Below are 17,970 nucleotides of genomic sequence, written 5' to 3'. Positions count from 1 at the left end.
CATCGATCGGGTCCAAGCGTAAAGGAACATGTATAACTAACGCACCAATCATATCCTTTCTTTTTTTTCATTCATTTTTTTTACCCTCATAATTTTAACTTTTTTTATCCAAACACAATTTTGAAAATAAAAGAATTTCAATTAAAGTATTTGAAATTCTTAAAATTTATAATTCCTCCATCCAAACACACTCTAAAAGAATTGCAGGAGGCATCATCACCGTGGAGTACCATCACTAGCTTTCCAACATAATAAGAGAACATCACAAGGTTCATCCCGCTTTCAACTACAAGGGGTTATTGAGGCTTATCATAACAAAAATTGCCATGCAGAATGCCATAATCCACACAATGTATAAATGACCAGAGCAGTTGGCTTTAGGAGTGTTTAGCCCTGATAAAATCTACACTTTCCAAGTGGTTATTATCAGACATAGTAACCGGTGAAAGTAAATCCTCTGCCAACAATCTCACCAGCGCAAAACCATGCAAAGCATTCGAGGCCAAACAAAGCAGCAATTCCTGCATCTTCAACCTTTAGCTCTTTCCTGTTCTTCCACAAATTCTTGGCATAATCAAGTTCCTTCCAAAAGGACTCATTACGACTCGGAATACTGCAAAAGATTTTAGAGTTATATGTAGGAGCAAGAAACACCCAAAATTAAATTAACATAGAACAGACTTTGCCATATGGAGAGAGAGAGACAGACAGACAAATATGACCATTCAGAACAAGTTTTTCAAAATTCGTTATATCATTGTTTAGCTAATTCACAAAAGATCGTGGTGAAAAGTAAAAACTGACACAAATGGATAGCATAGTTAGAGAGGCAGCACTGGCTTCAGTAGTACCAAACAGAAGTGGGCTTCCACATAAAAACTACAAGCAGCATGTTGTTGTGGCATTGAAGTAAGCAGAAATTGATGAGCTTAGGTTATTTTGTAATCAGAATTATTAACATGAATACACCAATTAACAAGATCTAGGGTTAAACAATGGTGCTTCTAATGCCTCACAAACACAGTATGAGCTGCTTCTCAAATTCAAGGCATGCAACCATGCTAGATGAATCATGGAAAAACTTCAAAATATAGTGGCAACCAGATTGTTGATTAATAAAGTTCTCTAATAACAATATTCCAATTTAATTTAAAATCCAAAAGTTTACATTAGGACTTGGGAGTTTATTTTCAGGTCACGACTAAATTTAATGCACTTCCAGAAGCACATAATCAACAAATTGCCAACAACACATACTAGTACAAATGTCAACAAAATGTAAAAAACAGTGGTCTGTACTTGGCAACACATACTAGTACAAATGTCAACAAAATGCAAAAAACAGTGGTCTGTACTTGGCAGTATTTTTCTTAAGCACATTATGTTCAGATCCCAATGAAGGGTTTGGGAACCTCTGGAGCAGTTGCTGCAGGTAATAAAATTGCACCTAACACAACTGATGTACATTCAGTAGCAGGCACTTTTGAAGGCAATCCAAAAAATCCAAATGTTACTACATTGAGCATAAAAGGGTCAAAACTGCACCAATGACCACTGACATGCTGATAACAAGCACCAGGTGTCAATCAGCATATGCCCATCTGGGCATCTATGGAAATTATTTGATGCAATGAGACTTAATTTCCAAAATATGCCCATTTTTCTACTGTGACATAGACGATAAATATTTATTAGTGTACAAAGATATTTTACTGAGTCAGTGTACCTTGTTAATTGTACAAATCTATAACTGCTAGAGTAGTAGTTTAGTGTATTTGACAAGCTAATGAAGCCAAAGAAAGTCCAAATTTGTAATTAGGGGTCCAGTTAATTATGGGCAGTCCAAAAGTCATTAACTTGGTACCTTAAGACTTAAGAGTACGGCTGGTTCTAAAGTCCTACAAGCAGTTTAGAACAAATTCACAAAAGTATACACAATATATTTCTGCAATTCTTCGCAACACAAGATCAAAATTATGATTACATATGAATTCTTTCTGAGGTGGACTCCATCCACACAAACACCTATCCCCCATACCTACCCAACCTATCCCCATATTTCCCTTGCTATCCAATCCTAATTTTTATGCGTCTATTGTCTAAACAGATTCCTGGGCTGAATCAAACTAACACTTCAAGAAAGGATTAATGGTGAATTGTTGATTACATGATCATTTTTTAGTAACTAGCAAACACTAACCTTGCACAAATTAAGATGCTTTATTGCTTCATAAACTGTCCACTTCATTTTTCAAGCGCCCCCCCTCCCCAGCCAGAATGACCCAACCAACCTTTCATGCCAAATCCTAGGTGTGAAACTTACCCAACCTATGTTCCTGGTAATCAGCTGATCAACTGACATTGTGCATATTTGGTTCAACTTATTTTGGAAGAATAATTACTTACTTTTGTCAGCTTTAGGAGAGAGCTTTTGAAAGATAAGCAATTATTTCCCGAAAGTTATCTATACCATGCATACACTTAGTCTATTATAACCCTATGATCTTGGAATTATATATAGCCTGAACCCATAAGACCATAGGAGACACATCAGATAGCAGTTTATTGAAAATATGCAAGAGAACTCCTCTTATCCCACTTCCAACACAATGAAAATAAACTCCCATTGAAGCTCCACAACATCTCCCATGACCAAGGAAATGAAGGAGGATCCTTTTCCTTACTATACTATTTTAGGGCATTAACTCTATCCATGGTCTCAGCACCAGTCCAAGGTCCAGGCAAAGGAAAAGGGTTGTGTTAGACACTCAGTAATCAACATAAAACTTGTATATATCCCTAACATGGATCATTAAGAACACCTTCCAGGACTTCATCCCTAGTCTTTAAATGACTAGAAAGTTATTAGACATGACTGGAAACATCCAAGTGCATATTAAAGTATGTCAAAAACATTAATCAGTAAATGATTGTCAACAAGCATATACAAATATTCAATTAGCAAATTTCATATGGTGAATCCAGCCAGACAAAACATTATTTGGGGGGGAGGGGTGAGTTGGACAATATATAACCTAGCAAGGCGAGTGTAAAACAATTGCTTTGCCAACAGGTTGCATTTCTCTACTGTAGGAGGCTCCTGAATGTGTTGCTTGTTCTGTTCCAGCAATTGCTTGTAGTAGTTAGTTCCACGACTGCATACAAATTGAGACGCTTGAGATGCTGTGGCCTGCAACTTCTGCAACTTTGAAGCCATCAAGTATGCAAGTCAGGAAGAACAAAACCCTGGACCAAAAGAAAAAGGCCAACGTAGAATAAGGCACAAGTTCAACAATATATAACACTCCCGATCCATTGTTATTATTTGGAATGCCATAAATTCTTATACTCACATTGATAATAGTCACAAAAATAAAAATTAAGAGCAAAAGGAATAATCTTCAAGTAATATCCAGAACACAACATGGGCTTCGACAAAGATTGTTGTTGCTTCGTCCATCTCTATTTCTAAATTAGGAGGGGTAATTCGCTTGGCAGATGATGTTTTATCAGTAACCTAGAAAGGGTTTAAGACGGAGCTATTCGTTGGTATTGAATGTAAAGAACTTCAATTAATCGCATAAAACCTAAAGGTTTTAGTTGTTCATCACCCCTCATTACAACAAAGTAATCTAAACGTACCCGCCAACCAAAAACAAATGTTCCAGCAATCAAAGTATTATCAATAATCAATAACTGATTAAAAGTACAACTCAAGCAATAAGAGCTCCAGTTTCTGAGAGAGTAAAACGAAAAATGGGCTCTGCGTATCAAGTCAAAACCCTAAATTATCAACCATTTCGCGTTACAGACAATAAATAAATAAAAATTGGAAGTCATGTAAAAATGTGAGTTTAAGGGAAGAAATGGAAGGGGTCATAGTATGAGAGAAGAAGATCGGCAAAAGAAGAGAACGAGATCTGAAGAGGAAATGCAAAATGGAATAATATCTCAAGCGTAGTGAACGCAAATAAGGGTTTCGGGAACAGTGTTACCTTGACAACAGAACCAATGCAGTGATCGAAAATTGAGAAGATAGTTCTCCGTCGCCGCCGGTACCTTGCGACGCAGCAACTGTAAGCACTCAGTAAGTATTACTATGCTCTCTTTCGCTCACTGCCTTCACTCTTAACCTAATGCCTTCTTTTCTACTATTTTCATTTTTCTTTTCTAAATTGTTTCGTCTTCTCCAATTTTAAGTTTGGTATGAACTATTTTTGGGCCACATGGCCTAAGTACAGTCCGCGATTTAAGCCCATAGAAATATACCCAAGGGAATTGCGGGCATTGCTTTGCACACCCTGCAAATTGCTGATACACCCTGCATAAGATGGACAATTCCATTATTACCTTTCTGTAAAGCTGATACGGATTGCAAATCCATAAGCCCATTACAGCTCGGCAATCCTTATTGAGCTTACAGATTGGGTATGGATTCTATAAGTGGCTCATACAATTTTTTTAAACAAAATTCAAAAATATGTTTTACAAATTAATTTAAAATTAATAATCCATTTAGAAATTAAACTTGTGACTTTCGCGTTATTAGAATGATGCTCTTACCAGCTAAACTAATAGGTCAATTATGTTCTAAAATAATTAATGTTATTATATATAAAACTAAAATTTCTAATATATATTTAATGCACATATAAATTTACATAATAACAATTAATTTTGATCTAATAATTAATTTGTTTACATATATAATTTGCAAATAAAAATCATAGGTTTAATAACAATTTATATATGTAAAAAAATATATTATTAACATAAATTTACTAATGTATTTTTTGGCTTTATTACAATTAATTTTGATCTAATATTGTACTTTTTTACATATATAAATTTTCAATAAAAATTATAAGTTTCATAAAGATTTATATATGTAAAAAAATTAATTATTAGATCAAAATTAATTGTCATAAAATTTATTATGTAAATTTACATGTGCATTAAATATACATTAGAAATTTTAATGTTATATATAATGACATTAATTATTGTATAATATAATTGAATTATTAACTCAGTTGCTTAAAGTATTATATTAATAACACAAAAGTCACAGGTTCGATTCCTACATATGAATTATCAATCCATAATGAACTTATGAATTCACAATTTGTATCAGTTTTACGGAAAAATAATATTAGAATTCTATCTTGTGAAAGATGTACCAGCAATTTGGAGTGTGCAAAGTAATGCCCGAGAATTGCTATTGGGACCCAAAAATAGTTTTTATTATCATATATATATATATATATAGAGAGAGAGAGAGAGAGAGAGATAAGATTCATGCATAATTATTATTCCAAAATCCACTTTCTGCAATATTGATGAACAAAGGAAGACCCAAACAAAGAGACCGAAGGGGGAAGGACAAAGGGAGTGTGATGAGAGAGGGAGTCGGTTGTTGAACTGAAAAAATAAATGTGAGGGAGAGAAAAGTATTTGAGAGGGAAAGCCTATTTGAGTAATTTGAATTAAAAAAGAGTGTAATTCAAAAATAAATGGAATGGATATAACAAAAGCCTTGCCTTTATATACCACAGATCCATAGTTTTCACGTATGAATAAGTGAATAATTATGTACATTTAACAAATGAGAGTAATCAAAATTAAAAAAAGTAACAAATAGAAATTGGATTTAGCAAACGGGACTAATCTCTCATAACATAACCAATCAAGGTTTGAATTCATATTAAAGAAAGTACTTGCATTTAATGTCTAATCATATTTTGAATAAAATTGTCCTTAGAGAAAAATTAAAAATTACACGGGACAGGATGAGTATGAATAATAATCATCCGTTACCCTTTCAGTTGAATGTAAAAATCTTTACCTTATTACACATCTACTACCCATTTATAAAAATATTTGTATATTCTTTAATAATATTTGTGGGATCTACGATACAAATATCATGGGTAGTTACTAAAAAAATCAAAATATATTAACAATTTTTTATTGTTGACAATCGTCTTATCAATAATTATAAAATTATTTTTAAAATATAGAATAAACAATCAAATTTTAATTGTTAAAAAATTTGTTATCAACAGTTATATAATTATTCCTAAAATACAAAATAAACAAAAAGTTATTGACCGAATAAAAAACAAAAATAATCTTTTAGTTTCTGTTATTCAAAATGTGGCCTCCTCCTTTTGTACAAGCCCGTGTAAACAAGTTTTGCCTTTTGGTAAACAAACAAACGAATGTGACCTAAGATTTAATAATGCAATCAAATGTGAACTAATTAAAATGGATACACCTCCATGGCATTCCCCATTCGGCGTCTTTCTGCATTATGGAACAAATAAGCTTTTTCTCGTGCATTGAACTTTCACGTAATCTCATTTGCACCGCATTTGTGCCTACCACCGACTTTTCTATTGGGGAGAAAAGCTGCTATCAAGCCTTAATTATATATGTGCGTTTCTATTAATTTCTATGTATGCATAATTCAAAAAAATTAGTTTTTCATTGCGTCTTTCACATTGTATTAGAAAGTGTGAATTACAAATAAATAAATAAACAAATAGCCTAGCTAGCTCGATCATGTTTGAAATGGATTTTCCTTTCACCGATTATTTTTATGTATTTGGACTCATATTTTCACTCATTCACTTTATATTGACTTATTCCGATATTCCTGTGTTTATTCTTTTTTGACCATCTAAAAGAATGAATTTATATATATCCTTCTTTCCGATCTCAATGTCGGCATATTCTAATTTTCCTGCTCAGTGTTAACATGTTTGCCTTTTGGTAAGCAAACAAACTGACGGCATTCGAGCGTTCGGTTAACGTTATTAATCACACGTGTGAACGAGATAATTAGAATGGCATATGTAAAATGCGTTGGCTAATGTGGCTTAAGAATATTTTTTTCTCCCAAAGGATACGAAGTAGGTGGCATTCTTAGTCTTATCTGACAGTGCCTCAAAAGCATCCTAAAAAAGCTGTTAGAAATTCAACCTAAGGGACTACTATATAAACCTAAATAATAAGGTTTTATTTAGCCATTTTATAAATAAAAAAATAGGATAACATAATTTCAGTATGTGAATGAAATTAAGAGAACAAGGGTATACAATCAAATAACGCCCAAGAAACAAAATGTTAAAGAACTAAAGTTTGAATATCATATTAGAGAACATCACGAGGATCATTTAAAGATTATGGGAAGAGCCGAAGAGAGACCATCCCAAATATTTATGTTACCTCGTTTGAAATCAAGTTTCAAATATATAAATCTATAACGATAGAGAAATGTTAGAAATATTATTTTAAATATATTCTCTTTTATTGTTTGAAATCTATTAAAAATGATAAATTTTATGAGTATTATTATATTATATTTAATATTTCTGTATCACGATTTTGTTTTTTTTTTCACAAATGTTAACCAAATAGACAGAGTATGTTAGAAAGTTTGTTTCTAGGATCCATCATGATACTCCTTAAATAAAATTTTAGCTTATTATAGTGTGTGTGTATATATATATATATATATATATATATATATATATATATAAACTTTATAACCTAAATAAATTGCCATATTGGTGGAGCATTTGTGTATAAATTGCCGTGTAAACCCATTCATGCAATTACAATTCAAAATATTCTAAAAATGATGGATAATATTGAAGTTTCTATAGGAACTAATTCTTGTTGAACTAAAATAGTCATGGATATTGAATAATATGCAATGACTGAACTCGTAATAAGTCAAATAATGGGTTGAACGAATTATATGAATATTGATACGGGAAAAATGTTGTTCATTGAAGAACAAATCTACCTGGCTTATAGATTAGCATAAGATTCATTTACCCTAAAATAATTTTTATTATTTATTTTTTGATAAATCAAAAGAACTTTCTTAACATATGTAATTAAGCTTAGTGCAAGGTGTGACATAAAAGATCAGAAGTAGAAGATACAAATAACATAATCCAACAATAAAAAAAACCCAAAAATTATATATTTTTTTGTTAAAGGATCATTTGTTGGAAATGTCCAATAAGGCAATAACCATTCAATATCTAAACGAAAAATGACTCTTGAAAATTTCCCAGGCGTTTATATTTCGAGAAAGATAGAAAAAATGTGACAAGTAATATATTGATGTGATTTGTGATGCAATGTAACAATAATTCTCTTAAAATGATAACGACACTCTTAATATTCATCGATCGATCTTTCTTTCTTGTTATACACATTGTTTTCTATTTATATTAAAATAATTTATATGGATTCATACAGCTCAACAAATAATTAATTGTCTGACCAATTACTTAATACTCCCACTAAGTAATACATTAGTCTAAGTTTTATAACACCTACAATTTGAAGAGTGTAATAAGCCTACAATTTAAGTGATGTCTTGAAGAGTGCAAAAACACTTGGACGAGTTCAGCAAGGTTGTAAACTGCAGTTTGCTCATAGGTTACCCTAATTTAAGGTTGGTTTAATGATGTCACTATTGAGTTAATGACACATATCAAATCTAATAATTCAACCGAACTAGTTATGTACCAGATTGATCTCACTCCAATTGGTTCAATCGATTGAGGAGAGCTAGGTTTAATAGCACTAATTTTAAGATAAATGAAAAACAGATTTATTCCCCAAGCTAGGAACATTTTCCGCGTTTTTATCTGAGAAAAATAAGGTTTACCACAAAATCATACGTTGTCCTAGATATAGAGTTCTCTTTGATAAGCTTATAACAAAACAATTGATGGAATCAATAATGAAAAGATATTATCAAGAAACTCAAACAAGTTAAGGCATTTTGAGTAGGGTAGGACATGCCCTATTTAGGGACAAGTAATGGTAAAAAGCTTTTGCCTTGTAAAAGTGTGCCAATAACAAGTAGGTTCGGGGATAAATTTAAAAGCTATATAAGTGGGTTATCAAGTGCTCGACTTTGGAAGAACTCCCTTTCTAGCCCCTTTATTTCATTCAACGGTAGGTAAAGGAATTAACCAAAGGACACCATTTAGAATTATGCTAAAAGGTCAATAGATGAACATGTCAATCAAGAAGTCTTTGCCTTATGCTTATCCTTTAGGAATTTATGCTCATGGTCTTCAAGGAAATTGTTTTCATAATAACTGAAATGGAAAAATATCTAATCACCGAGACCTTTGAGACTGCCTTTGATGATGACCTCGAGTCCATTTATGGTGTTATTTTAGGATTAGCGATCGATATGGTATTTGAGAAATATTCGTGAAGAAAGGAATTGAGGCAGTGATTATCACAAGGATGACTCTGCTATTATGTCTCAAATTGCAACAAGCAAAAATGCCAATTTTCAAAAGTCATTTTTCGACGATGATGGAACTTATGAAACCATTATTCATCATTGCCTCGTTTGATGGGAAGTAGATTGGAAAAGTGTTGGTCAAAATGGTGTTATTGTTTTAATTTTGGAACAAATGCTTCTACATGGGAAAATCAAAGAAAGATTTGCTTATATTTTAGCTTCTAATTTACCAGGAGATTTTATTGATAGAAACAAATATATCATTTCTATCTTATAACAAAAACTTTTAAATTTATAATTACATCTAATGAAGTTTTTTTTAAGAAAAAGATATAAATGCGTGAATTAATTTTGGTAAGGAATATATTTATTTTATATTGCAAATTTATTTCTTGATGTATTCTTAAATTTGTGTTGTTTAAGATTTTTTTTTGGTAGATTAAGAAAAATAATATAATTTATAAGAATTTTTAATATTTTAGATTAAATATTTTTTCACATAGATTTTTCACGTAGATTAAAATGTCTTCATTTATTGTTTTACAAATTAATTTCTATGTTATTTTTAATTACTTATTTATAACTTACTCTAATTATTATAATTATTTAGAATTCACTGAAGGATCCGTTTATGATGAGATATTGTTCCTTTGAATCCAGCTAAGAAGTAACATTAATATCACATTATAAATATCTTGTGAAAATCAAATAAATTTAGTCATTAGTTTATCTCTTTAATTACAAATTACACAGCCATATATATAAGGGTATAACTGAAAAAAAACAATTACATATTAAAATTCTAAAACAACTAAAGTTTAAGAAGAAGAAATGCTGAAATGATCAAAGTTTTGAAAAAAAAAAGTTTAGGAAGGGAAATGTATATATATTAAAAAAAACTAGCACTAAATTAAAAAGAAAAAAGAAAAAAAAGTAGGTCTCCTGAGACTAGAGGTGTATAATTTTCATGCACGCTTGAAAGACAGCTTCTTGCTCACCTTCACGAGCAAAACGTACGGGCTTATCTGTGTGGCTTCTGTTTGTCACATGTTCGTAGGATATCATTGCGTTTGCAGCATCAGCATGCCACCGAATAGTGTTTTTTCAGACTTTCTGGGAACTGTAATCTAATTAGTGATATATGATTGAACATCTATCCAAAAGGAATCCAGAAATCGCAAGTTTTGTTTTAGGTGTTGAGAAAATATCAGCCAGAACGTACAACACAGCTCTTCTCTTGTAAATTGTTATCATTGTTGTTATGTTCACATTTATATGATCCATCTATGCTTATACAGGAACAGAAATAGAAAACAGAGAAACGATAAATGCAAAATTTAATTATATATATGATGTAAAAATAAAGAAAGAGATAAGAGAGATATGAGAAGCAAATTAACTGATATATTAGAGTCATTAACCTATTTTTTAATTTGATCACATATATTTATTATTCTCTAGTAAACAAGAAATGATCAAGTGTTATATATATATATATATAACTCATCTATAACATTATTTTATGTAAAAATATGAGAAAAATTAATAATGATTGAGATTAAATTATTAAAGTTTTCAATTAAAATCTAATATATTGTTAAATTTTGAAAAGTTTAACCAAGTAACAAACAAATTATAAAGATATTTTATCATATCGAATATTCTCCTATTATATGCAAAACATTCAGTTCAATATATATATATATATATTTGAGAAGTTGAGATGTAAATAGAACATTATCAAAATCAAATCATTCTCTTAAAAGTAATCACTAAAATGATTAAGGAAGCCCCCAATGCCTCATTAATGAAGTATGTGCGAAAATTACAAATGTTGACGGTATTATATACACGTACACCTTTCTATAATAAATAGAACATGCGTTAGACCAGGTCCAACTAATTACGAATAACGTGTCTCATGCTAAACTTGGTGTTGTCAGCTCTTGCGTCATAGTTATAAATCTATCATTTCTCCACTACAAGTGTAGAAACTAAGGGTAAGAGTTTTGGAGGAGTAAAATCATATAGTATAGTTTAATATCAAATGTAAATTTTCCGTAAATGAAAGAGGTCACCGCTGCTAGTCATGTCGTATACAATAAGGAGTTGATATTGTTAGCTCAAAGTTTGGTGGTGAGAATAATAACATAATCAAGCTTTAAGTGAGTCAATCGCTAGCCTAATTGTGGGATCTCAATCGGACGGTATATGGAGTAGTAGACCATTAATTAATTGTTTGGAACATCACGCGCACACCCATAAAGCAAAGTATTATATGTTTATCCAATTAAGTATCCATAATCAAGTCAGATTATCCATAATTCCACATATAATAAGCATGACAATAACACGTAGACTTTGACATGAGAGTTGAATGACAAGTTTCCTTTTTTAAATGATGCAAATATTGACAAGAAGATAACAGCTATGTATACAAGGTTGGTTTGCTAGCTGTTGCGCGCAAACATACGCGCACACGTGTGTATAAACCTTTGATCACTCCGCAGCTATCTAATTAAGAGGACTTTTATCTAATATACAATAGAATTTTATAATAAACTCTATGCAAGAAAAGAACTACTAAAAAAAAATGTTAAAAACTGTGTAAAAATTGTTATATAATTGAAAGTTTGTTGTCCAAAAAAACAATAGTCAATGTACTGTGATGTTTTTATGAACAACTTTAGTTAAATAGACTTGTACACACAAACAGCGTTAAAATAAATAGTTACTATGATACTAAGGAAAACTTAAGTGTTTTGTTGCAGTTTTTTTACCACTTTAAATAGGACTTTAAATTCTTCTTTACTTCTCACTCACGATGCATCTTGTGAAAATTCAATAGATCATTTTTTTTATAAATTCAACATGTGTTATAAATTAAAATTAAGTTATTAAGTTTCAAGTTATCACCGAGTCAATAGTAAAATAAGTTTAAGCATAAAGAGAAATGGTGTGAGAGCTAACTAAGAGTATACATAATTTGGAGACAACATTTTTCATTAATAGATAGATTCACTTTAATCATACAAAAGGAGTTTCTAATTAAGTAATTAACTTGCTTGAGTTAAGCAAGCAAACAACAACTAGGACGCTTCACTACTTGAGGCAGTGAATATGCTCTTCTACAGTATACATGTGTTTTTTCCTTACATGAGTTTTGGGTTTTGTTGTTACCCAAAAATAAAGAATTTATCAAAATGGCCAGAACCATTTAAAAAAAAAAAAAAAACAATATAGTACTATAACAACAACAGCATTAATAGAACTTATCACGCACAGTAGTGCCATTATTACTCTTTCTTCATTCGTTCCATGAAGTTACGTATTCTCTCCAATGCCACCTCCAGCGTCTGCTCACTCATATTTGCAAAGCACACCCTGAACCAACCGGGTTCAGAACAATGGCAAGAAGACCCTGGAGAGATGTTGAGTTTCACTTCATGCAAAATCACATTCCAAAGCTCCAATTCTCCTTCCCTAGTTTGCTTCTCCAACAGTGGACTCAGATTCATCCAGCAAAACAACCCTGCATTCCCTTTCAAACACTCTATGCCAACACTTTCCAACCCTTCAATAATCATTTGGTACCTCTTCTTCAGCCTCTGTCTGTTGGTCTCAATGTAGTTTTCAGTGAACTTCTTATCAGACAACATAGAAGCCAAAAGGTGCTGTGTCTGTGAGGATATTAAGGTGAAACTCGACATCCTTCTCGCTGTGGTCACAACCTTATCATTGTATGAATAAATAGTTCCAACTCTGAAACCAGGAAGACCAAGGTCTTTGGAGAGGCTATAAACAATGTGAACCCTTTCTGCGTTCTTGTATTGGCGAGCTTCGAGGATTTCTGCTACACTCACGAACTCGGAGGAGGAAAACACCGAGCCTGAGTAGATTTCATCTGAGACAAGTTGGATGTTCTTGCGAGTCACGAAGTCAAGAAGCTCCTCCAGAACCGTGCGTTGAATTGTTGCACCTAAGGGGTTTGATGGGTTTGTGATCAACACTCCTCTCACTTTTGTGTTCTTTGCTTCTGCTTCTTTGTATGCAGCCTCCAAAGCTTGAGGAGTGATTTGGAAGTTGTTGGAGCTGTCACAATGGATTGGAACTATGTTCACCCCAGTTCTCCACCTTAAATCTCTATCAAATCTGTAAAACAAAAGACCCATATATATCTTAGTTTAAGACTTTGATCACGTTAAAACTTTACGTACGTGAGACCATGTATATAATTTTTTTTAAGGTATAATTAATCAGTTCTTACCCTGGATAGTAAGGGGTTGGAACAAGTAGAGCATCTCCTGGGTTAGCAAGAATGAAGGTTAAGAGTTCATTGGCTGCAGTTGCGCCTGCAGTGAGTACCACTCTATCTGGGTCAAATTTCGCTCTCCCTCCTCTTATTTGTTCCATGAAGCTTGCCATTGCTGTTCTGAATGATTTAAGTCCATGATAGTCTTGGAACAAAGCGTTCTCTCTGAAACCAGGAGCTCCTTTTCCCCATGTTGAGGCCTCTGAGTGTTCCTCCAAGTATTTTTCCAGCAAATCAAATGAAACCTGATGGGTACAATTAATATAAGAAGATTAGTAAGATGCACTCTATAAATAATTCATCTACTCTTATACTATATATATTCAAATATATATATATATATATATATGTGTGTGTGTGTGTGTGTGTGTGTGTGTGTGTGTGTGTGTGTGTGTGTGTGTGTGTGTGTGTTAATTAATTACTTGATTTTCTGCCAATCCCATTTGTATAACTCCGGAGGAGTTTGTTAATTCATCATAAGGGTTCTCATCATAGGCTTTCCACCCAGCAAAATAGGGGGAGTGTTCTCCATGAGTTTCTGAAACTGCAATTCTTGAAAGCTCCACACTAGGTTGCTCTTGCTCAATCTTGATACCCATAATTAATAACTACTTAAAACTCTTTCAGAGAAAAAAAGGGGGTTGATGAGAAAATTAAAGGGTAACGGAAAGAGAAAGAAATTGAGAGATGTGATAAGTTGGGAAAGAAAAATAAAGTATACGTCAACAGTAGTGCAAAATTAAAAATGATAATCCTTGGATTGCCGAGTGGCCTTTATAGGAAGCAAAAAAAGCTTATGTTAGTGAGAGAGCAAGTAGTGAGAAAAGGATGCAAGAGAGAAACTAGAGAAAGCTGAAAAAGGAAGCCGTTGATTGAGAGTGTGGAAACCCGCTCTATTTATAGGCTTTGAGCTTATGCAAAAAAACATTAAAAAAATTATATAGAAATATTAAACTATTGATAGCAAATCGGAGCTTTACCTTGGAGGTTTTAACACAGAGAGACGTGACTTGTGACAACTGTACATGATGCCAGATCACACGGAAAATATATGGTTGTTGTTTTGGGGGGTTGGATTTCTTGCCATTATAGTTCCCTCTTCCTCTTTATATGTCGGTTTAATAGAGAAGTGTTTTAATACCATTTGTAATGTGACTATATTTTATAGGCGGTTTTGTTGTTTATTAAATTAAAAGTGGTTGAGCTCTCAAATAAGAATTTTCATCTCTCAATCTATATATATGTATGAATAATTATAAAAAAAGAAGAAGAAGAAAAGTACGAAAATTCCTTTGGGAATCAATACCAAATTAACCATTGATTTCATTAACATCTGAATATGTTGTAGTACATTTCAGGATTTCCTAGAGTAGTTAAGTTTTAATGGCCTGACAATTGACAGAGATATATCAAGTAATTGAAAAGATTGAACAAGATTTTGATGTGCAAGAGCAGCTTAACTGGATAAAAGAGAAGCTCTTCCGAGATCTTCTGACCCTACCACTAGAGCCGTACGCATTTGACTGAGGGGCACATGAGAGAAAGAGCCAACAATAACAAACAACAGAATTTAACGACTACTTTCTAAGTTTTTAACATCATTTCACTTTCATTCAACAGCTTAAGATAGTTGTGTGCATAATTAGAAGCGATTTATGTAATGATTGGTTGATTTGTAAGGTTATCTTTTCGGTTAAAGAGAACGGCCAATTAGCTAATGGTCACACTACTATATGAGATATGAAATGAAATATCGCATATGAACAAACTCTCCTACATATACATTGGAATTAACACATAATAATAATAAGACAATGACCATGCTATTCTATATTCATTCACCTACTGCTACATGTTTCCATTAATTTCCTTTTAATCATACTAAAATATTTGCATTAGATTTAAATTTAACTCAAAAAGGAGAAAAAAAAAACTCGATTATAATATTTGAGCTAGTGTATGACTAATTAATTAATTTTTATATATTACTTACAGCCAATATATTTGCATCAAAATTAAAAATTCGGAATTTTTAATTTGCTATAGCTTAATTCATCTAAAATAATTAAGTTGCATCCAACACAGACACATATTCTTGATAAATAGCACAATCGTATGAACTTATCATTATTATCAAGAGCCGATTTGACGCCTTATGATCATTCAACTAATAATTAAGGAAAGTAAGAAGGTAATCTATGGTTGGATTCTTTCGAAATGTATAAATTAACAAATAATGCGCAAAAACAAATTTTATTTAATTACTAATAGTATCCTATTTATAGTCCAATCATACTATAACTAAGCTCTAGAACCCATGCTAATAATTAAATGCAAGGAACTTAAGTGAATAATTGTCATCTGCATCCAAGGTTAATTACTTAAGTATGATTTGACTTAATAAAATGGTTAGGTACGCTAGAAGTGCGTGCGCACCATATATAAAACAGTGTGCATTATCTTTGCTCTCCGATTATTACTCTATTACTCTCCCGCACTCTCTCTCATTATATATACCAGTATAAATTTAATTACTCATTTCAATCCTATATTTTTATCATTTATATTTTATAATTTTTATAGTTTTAAATTAATTTTTTAGTTTTTATAATTTATATTTTAATTTTTTTTTAGTCTCTATAGTTTAAAAGTTATTATTTTAGTTTTTATAATTTGTATTTTAATTTTTTTTAGTTTTTAGAGTTTGAAAATAATCTTTTTAATCTCGATATTTTATATTTTAATTCTTTCTTAATCTTTAATATTAAAATATGAGTAATATTATCGATTATAATTAACTATAAAAATGTTAATAAATAATTCATAACTAATTTATTATAAGATAATTTGTAATAAAAAAATAGTTGATAATCTATAATTAATTTGTAACTAATTATTTTATATATATTTTGTAATAAAAACTAAAAGGTAATTAAAATATAAATTATAAGGATTAAAAAAATTACTTTCAAATTATAAGAACTAAAATAAAATTAAAATATAAATTATAACAACTAAAAATATCACTTTTAAACTATAAAAACAAAAGAAATTAAAATATATACTATATAAACTAAAAAAAAAACTATTTTTCAACTATAAAGATTAAAAGATACAAATCGGACCAAATAATAATGTAACCTATTATATATTTATTAGTTGGATCTGTTTGTATAATCTTATCATCGGATCAATATTATCTGCTTGTATATATAATTTGTATAAGTAAGTTTTGCCTTGTATCATATGCATGCACAACAAGGTTTAGAAGTTAGGAATATAAGATATTTGTCGAGATCATGTTGTTTTTGTGGATTTCAACTAACTGGTCACTTGAACTATTAACAAGCATCGATCAGGCTAATAAGATTGGAAAAAAAGAAAAAGAAAAGGGGAAAGCAGTTAAGGTGATAGGATAGGAAATGATGAGAAGAATATGCTCCCCTATAAACAAATTAAAGGACGTGAAGCTAGACATGATGAATATCCATGTGCTAGAGAAGATCAACCCTAGATCTGCAGTTATTATTGTGAATCTTAATGCAAGAAAGAGAACGTGACTGGAGGGATCATATGACGACTGTGCGGCGACTTCAGCCTGTAGGGTAGAGACAGACAAGTATCGAACAAAGGGCTCACAAGATATGGAAATTCGTTATTTTTTTTTCATATATGGTGGTGTTGTAGTTCTAGACAATTACATCTATGTTTTCTTAGTATAGTCATTTCATTTCTCCAAATTAAATTCAGCATTATTGGCTGGATAGCATTGAGAGTGGTCTATCTTAATTTGCTGAATAAATTATAAAACAATATAACCCTTAGGCTTTCGGTTAGAACCTACATAATAAATAGATGACAAAAACATTATCTCTATAGAAGAAATAAGAAGATCTAGATGGCGAACTTGTCACTTAAACTAAAAATATATCACTTTGAAATATGAAGATGTGTGAAAATGACTAGTAGTCTATTGTCCATGAAGGAAGTTTACAAGACTACTTCACTTGGCTCTCTCCTCCGACACCAAGTACTTTTTCTAAAGTCTAGAAAATCCACGAGTACGTGAGATAGGGGATCTTTTCTTAATTGTTAACAGCTAAGAGTGTCAACTCAAAGTGAAGGCCCAGGATCATGTCACTTGATGTGAACGTTATTCACTTGAACTAATAAAAACTAAAAGGACATATATTTGAAATAAATTAATTAATTAAAAATACATGTTGCAAGCTGTTTAATTTGCTGTATACTGCTTGGCTAATTAATCAGTACGTAAATATTCCGTACAAAATAAATAAAAAATAGAAATATGTTTTTTAAATATCATACAAATATATGTAATTATTTATTTCTCTCTTATTTACTCTCTTTT

General features: G+C 31.3%; 2 protein-coding genes across 2 annotated transcripts; both read right to left on the bottom strand.

The window, feature by feature from the left end:
* Nucleotides 1–182: 182 nt before the first annotated feature.
* LOC100306205 (uncharacterized) lies at nt 183–4,118 on the bottom strand. Its single transcript, NM_001248462.2, is given in 3 exon segments — nt 183–613; nt 3,036–3,246; nt 3,996–4,118. Coding segments are annotated over 2 exon segments (369 nt in total). The 5' UTR covers nt 3,218–3,246; nt 3,996–4,118; the 3' UTR covers nt 183–426.
* An 8,162-nt stretch (nt 4,119–12,280) lies between these two features.
* Nucleotides 12,281–14,451, bottom strand: LOC100799562 (1-aminocyclopropane-1-carboxylate synthase 7). Its single transcript, XM_006580832.3, has 3 exons — nt 14,021–14,451; nt 13,554–13,843; nt 12,281–13,438 (listed from the first exon to the last, which is right to left on the bottom strand). The coding sequence occupies exons 1-3, from the start codon at nt 14,195–14,197 to the stop codon at nt 12,583–12,585; spliced, it is 1,323 nt and encodes a 440-aa protein (XP_006580895.1). The 5' UTR covers nt 14,198–14,451; the 3' UTR covers nt 12,281–12,582.
* Nucleotides 14,452–17,970: the final 3,519 nt, after the last annotated feature.

This window comes from Glycine max, chromosome 5 (genome assembly GCF_000004515.6).
Source record: "Glycine max cultivar Williams 82 chromosome 5, Glycine_max_v4.0, whole genome shotgun sequence".
Lineage (NCBI taxonomy): Eukaryota > Viridiplantae > Streptophyta > Magnoliopsida > Fabales > Fabaceae > Glycine > Glycine max.
The sequence above is the reverse complement of the archived record's forward strand: the minus strand, read 5'-3'. Positions and strand labels throughout refer to the sequence as shown.

Coding starts and splice junctions, on each gene's coding strand:
- LOC100799562 (XM_006580832.3), bottom strand. CDS start 14,197: ATGGGTATCAAGATTGAGCAAGAGCAACCTAGTGTGGAGCTTTCAAGA. Junction 13,844..14,020: donor TGGGATTGGCAGAAAATCAA/GTAATTAATTAA, acceptor TGTACCCATCAG/GTTTCATTTGATTTGCTGGA. Junction 13,439..13,553: donor CCAACCCCTTACTATCCAGG/GTAAGAACTGAT, acceptor TTTGTTTTACAG/ATTTGATAGAGATTTAAGGT.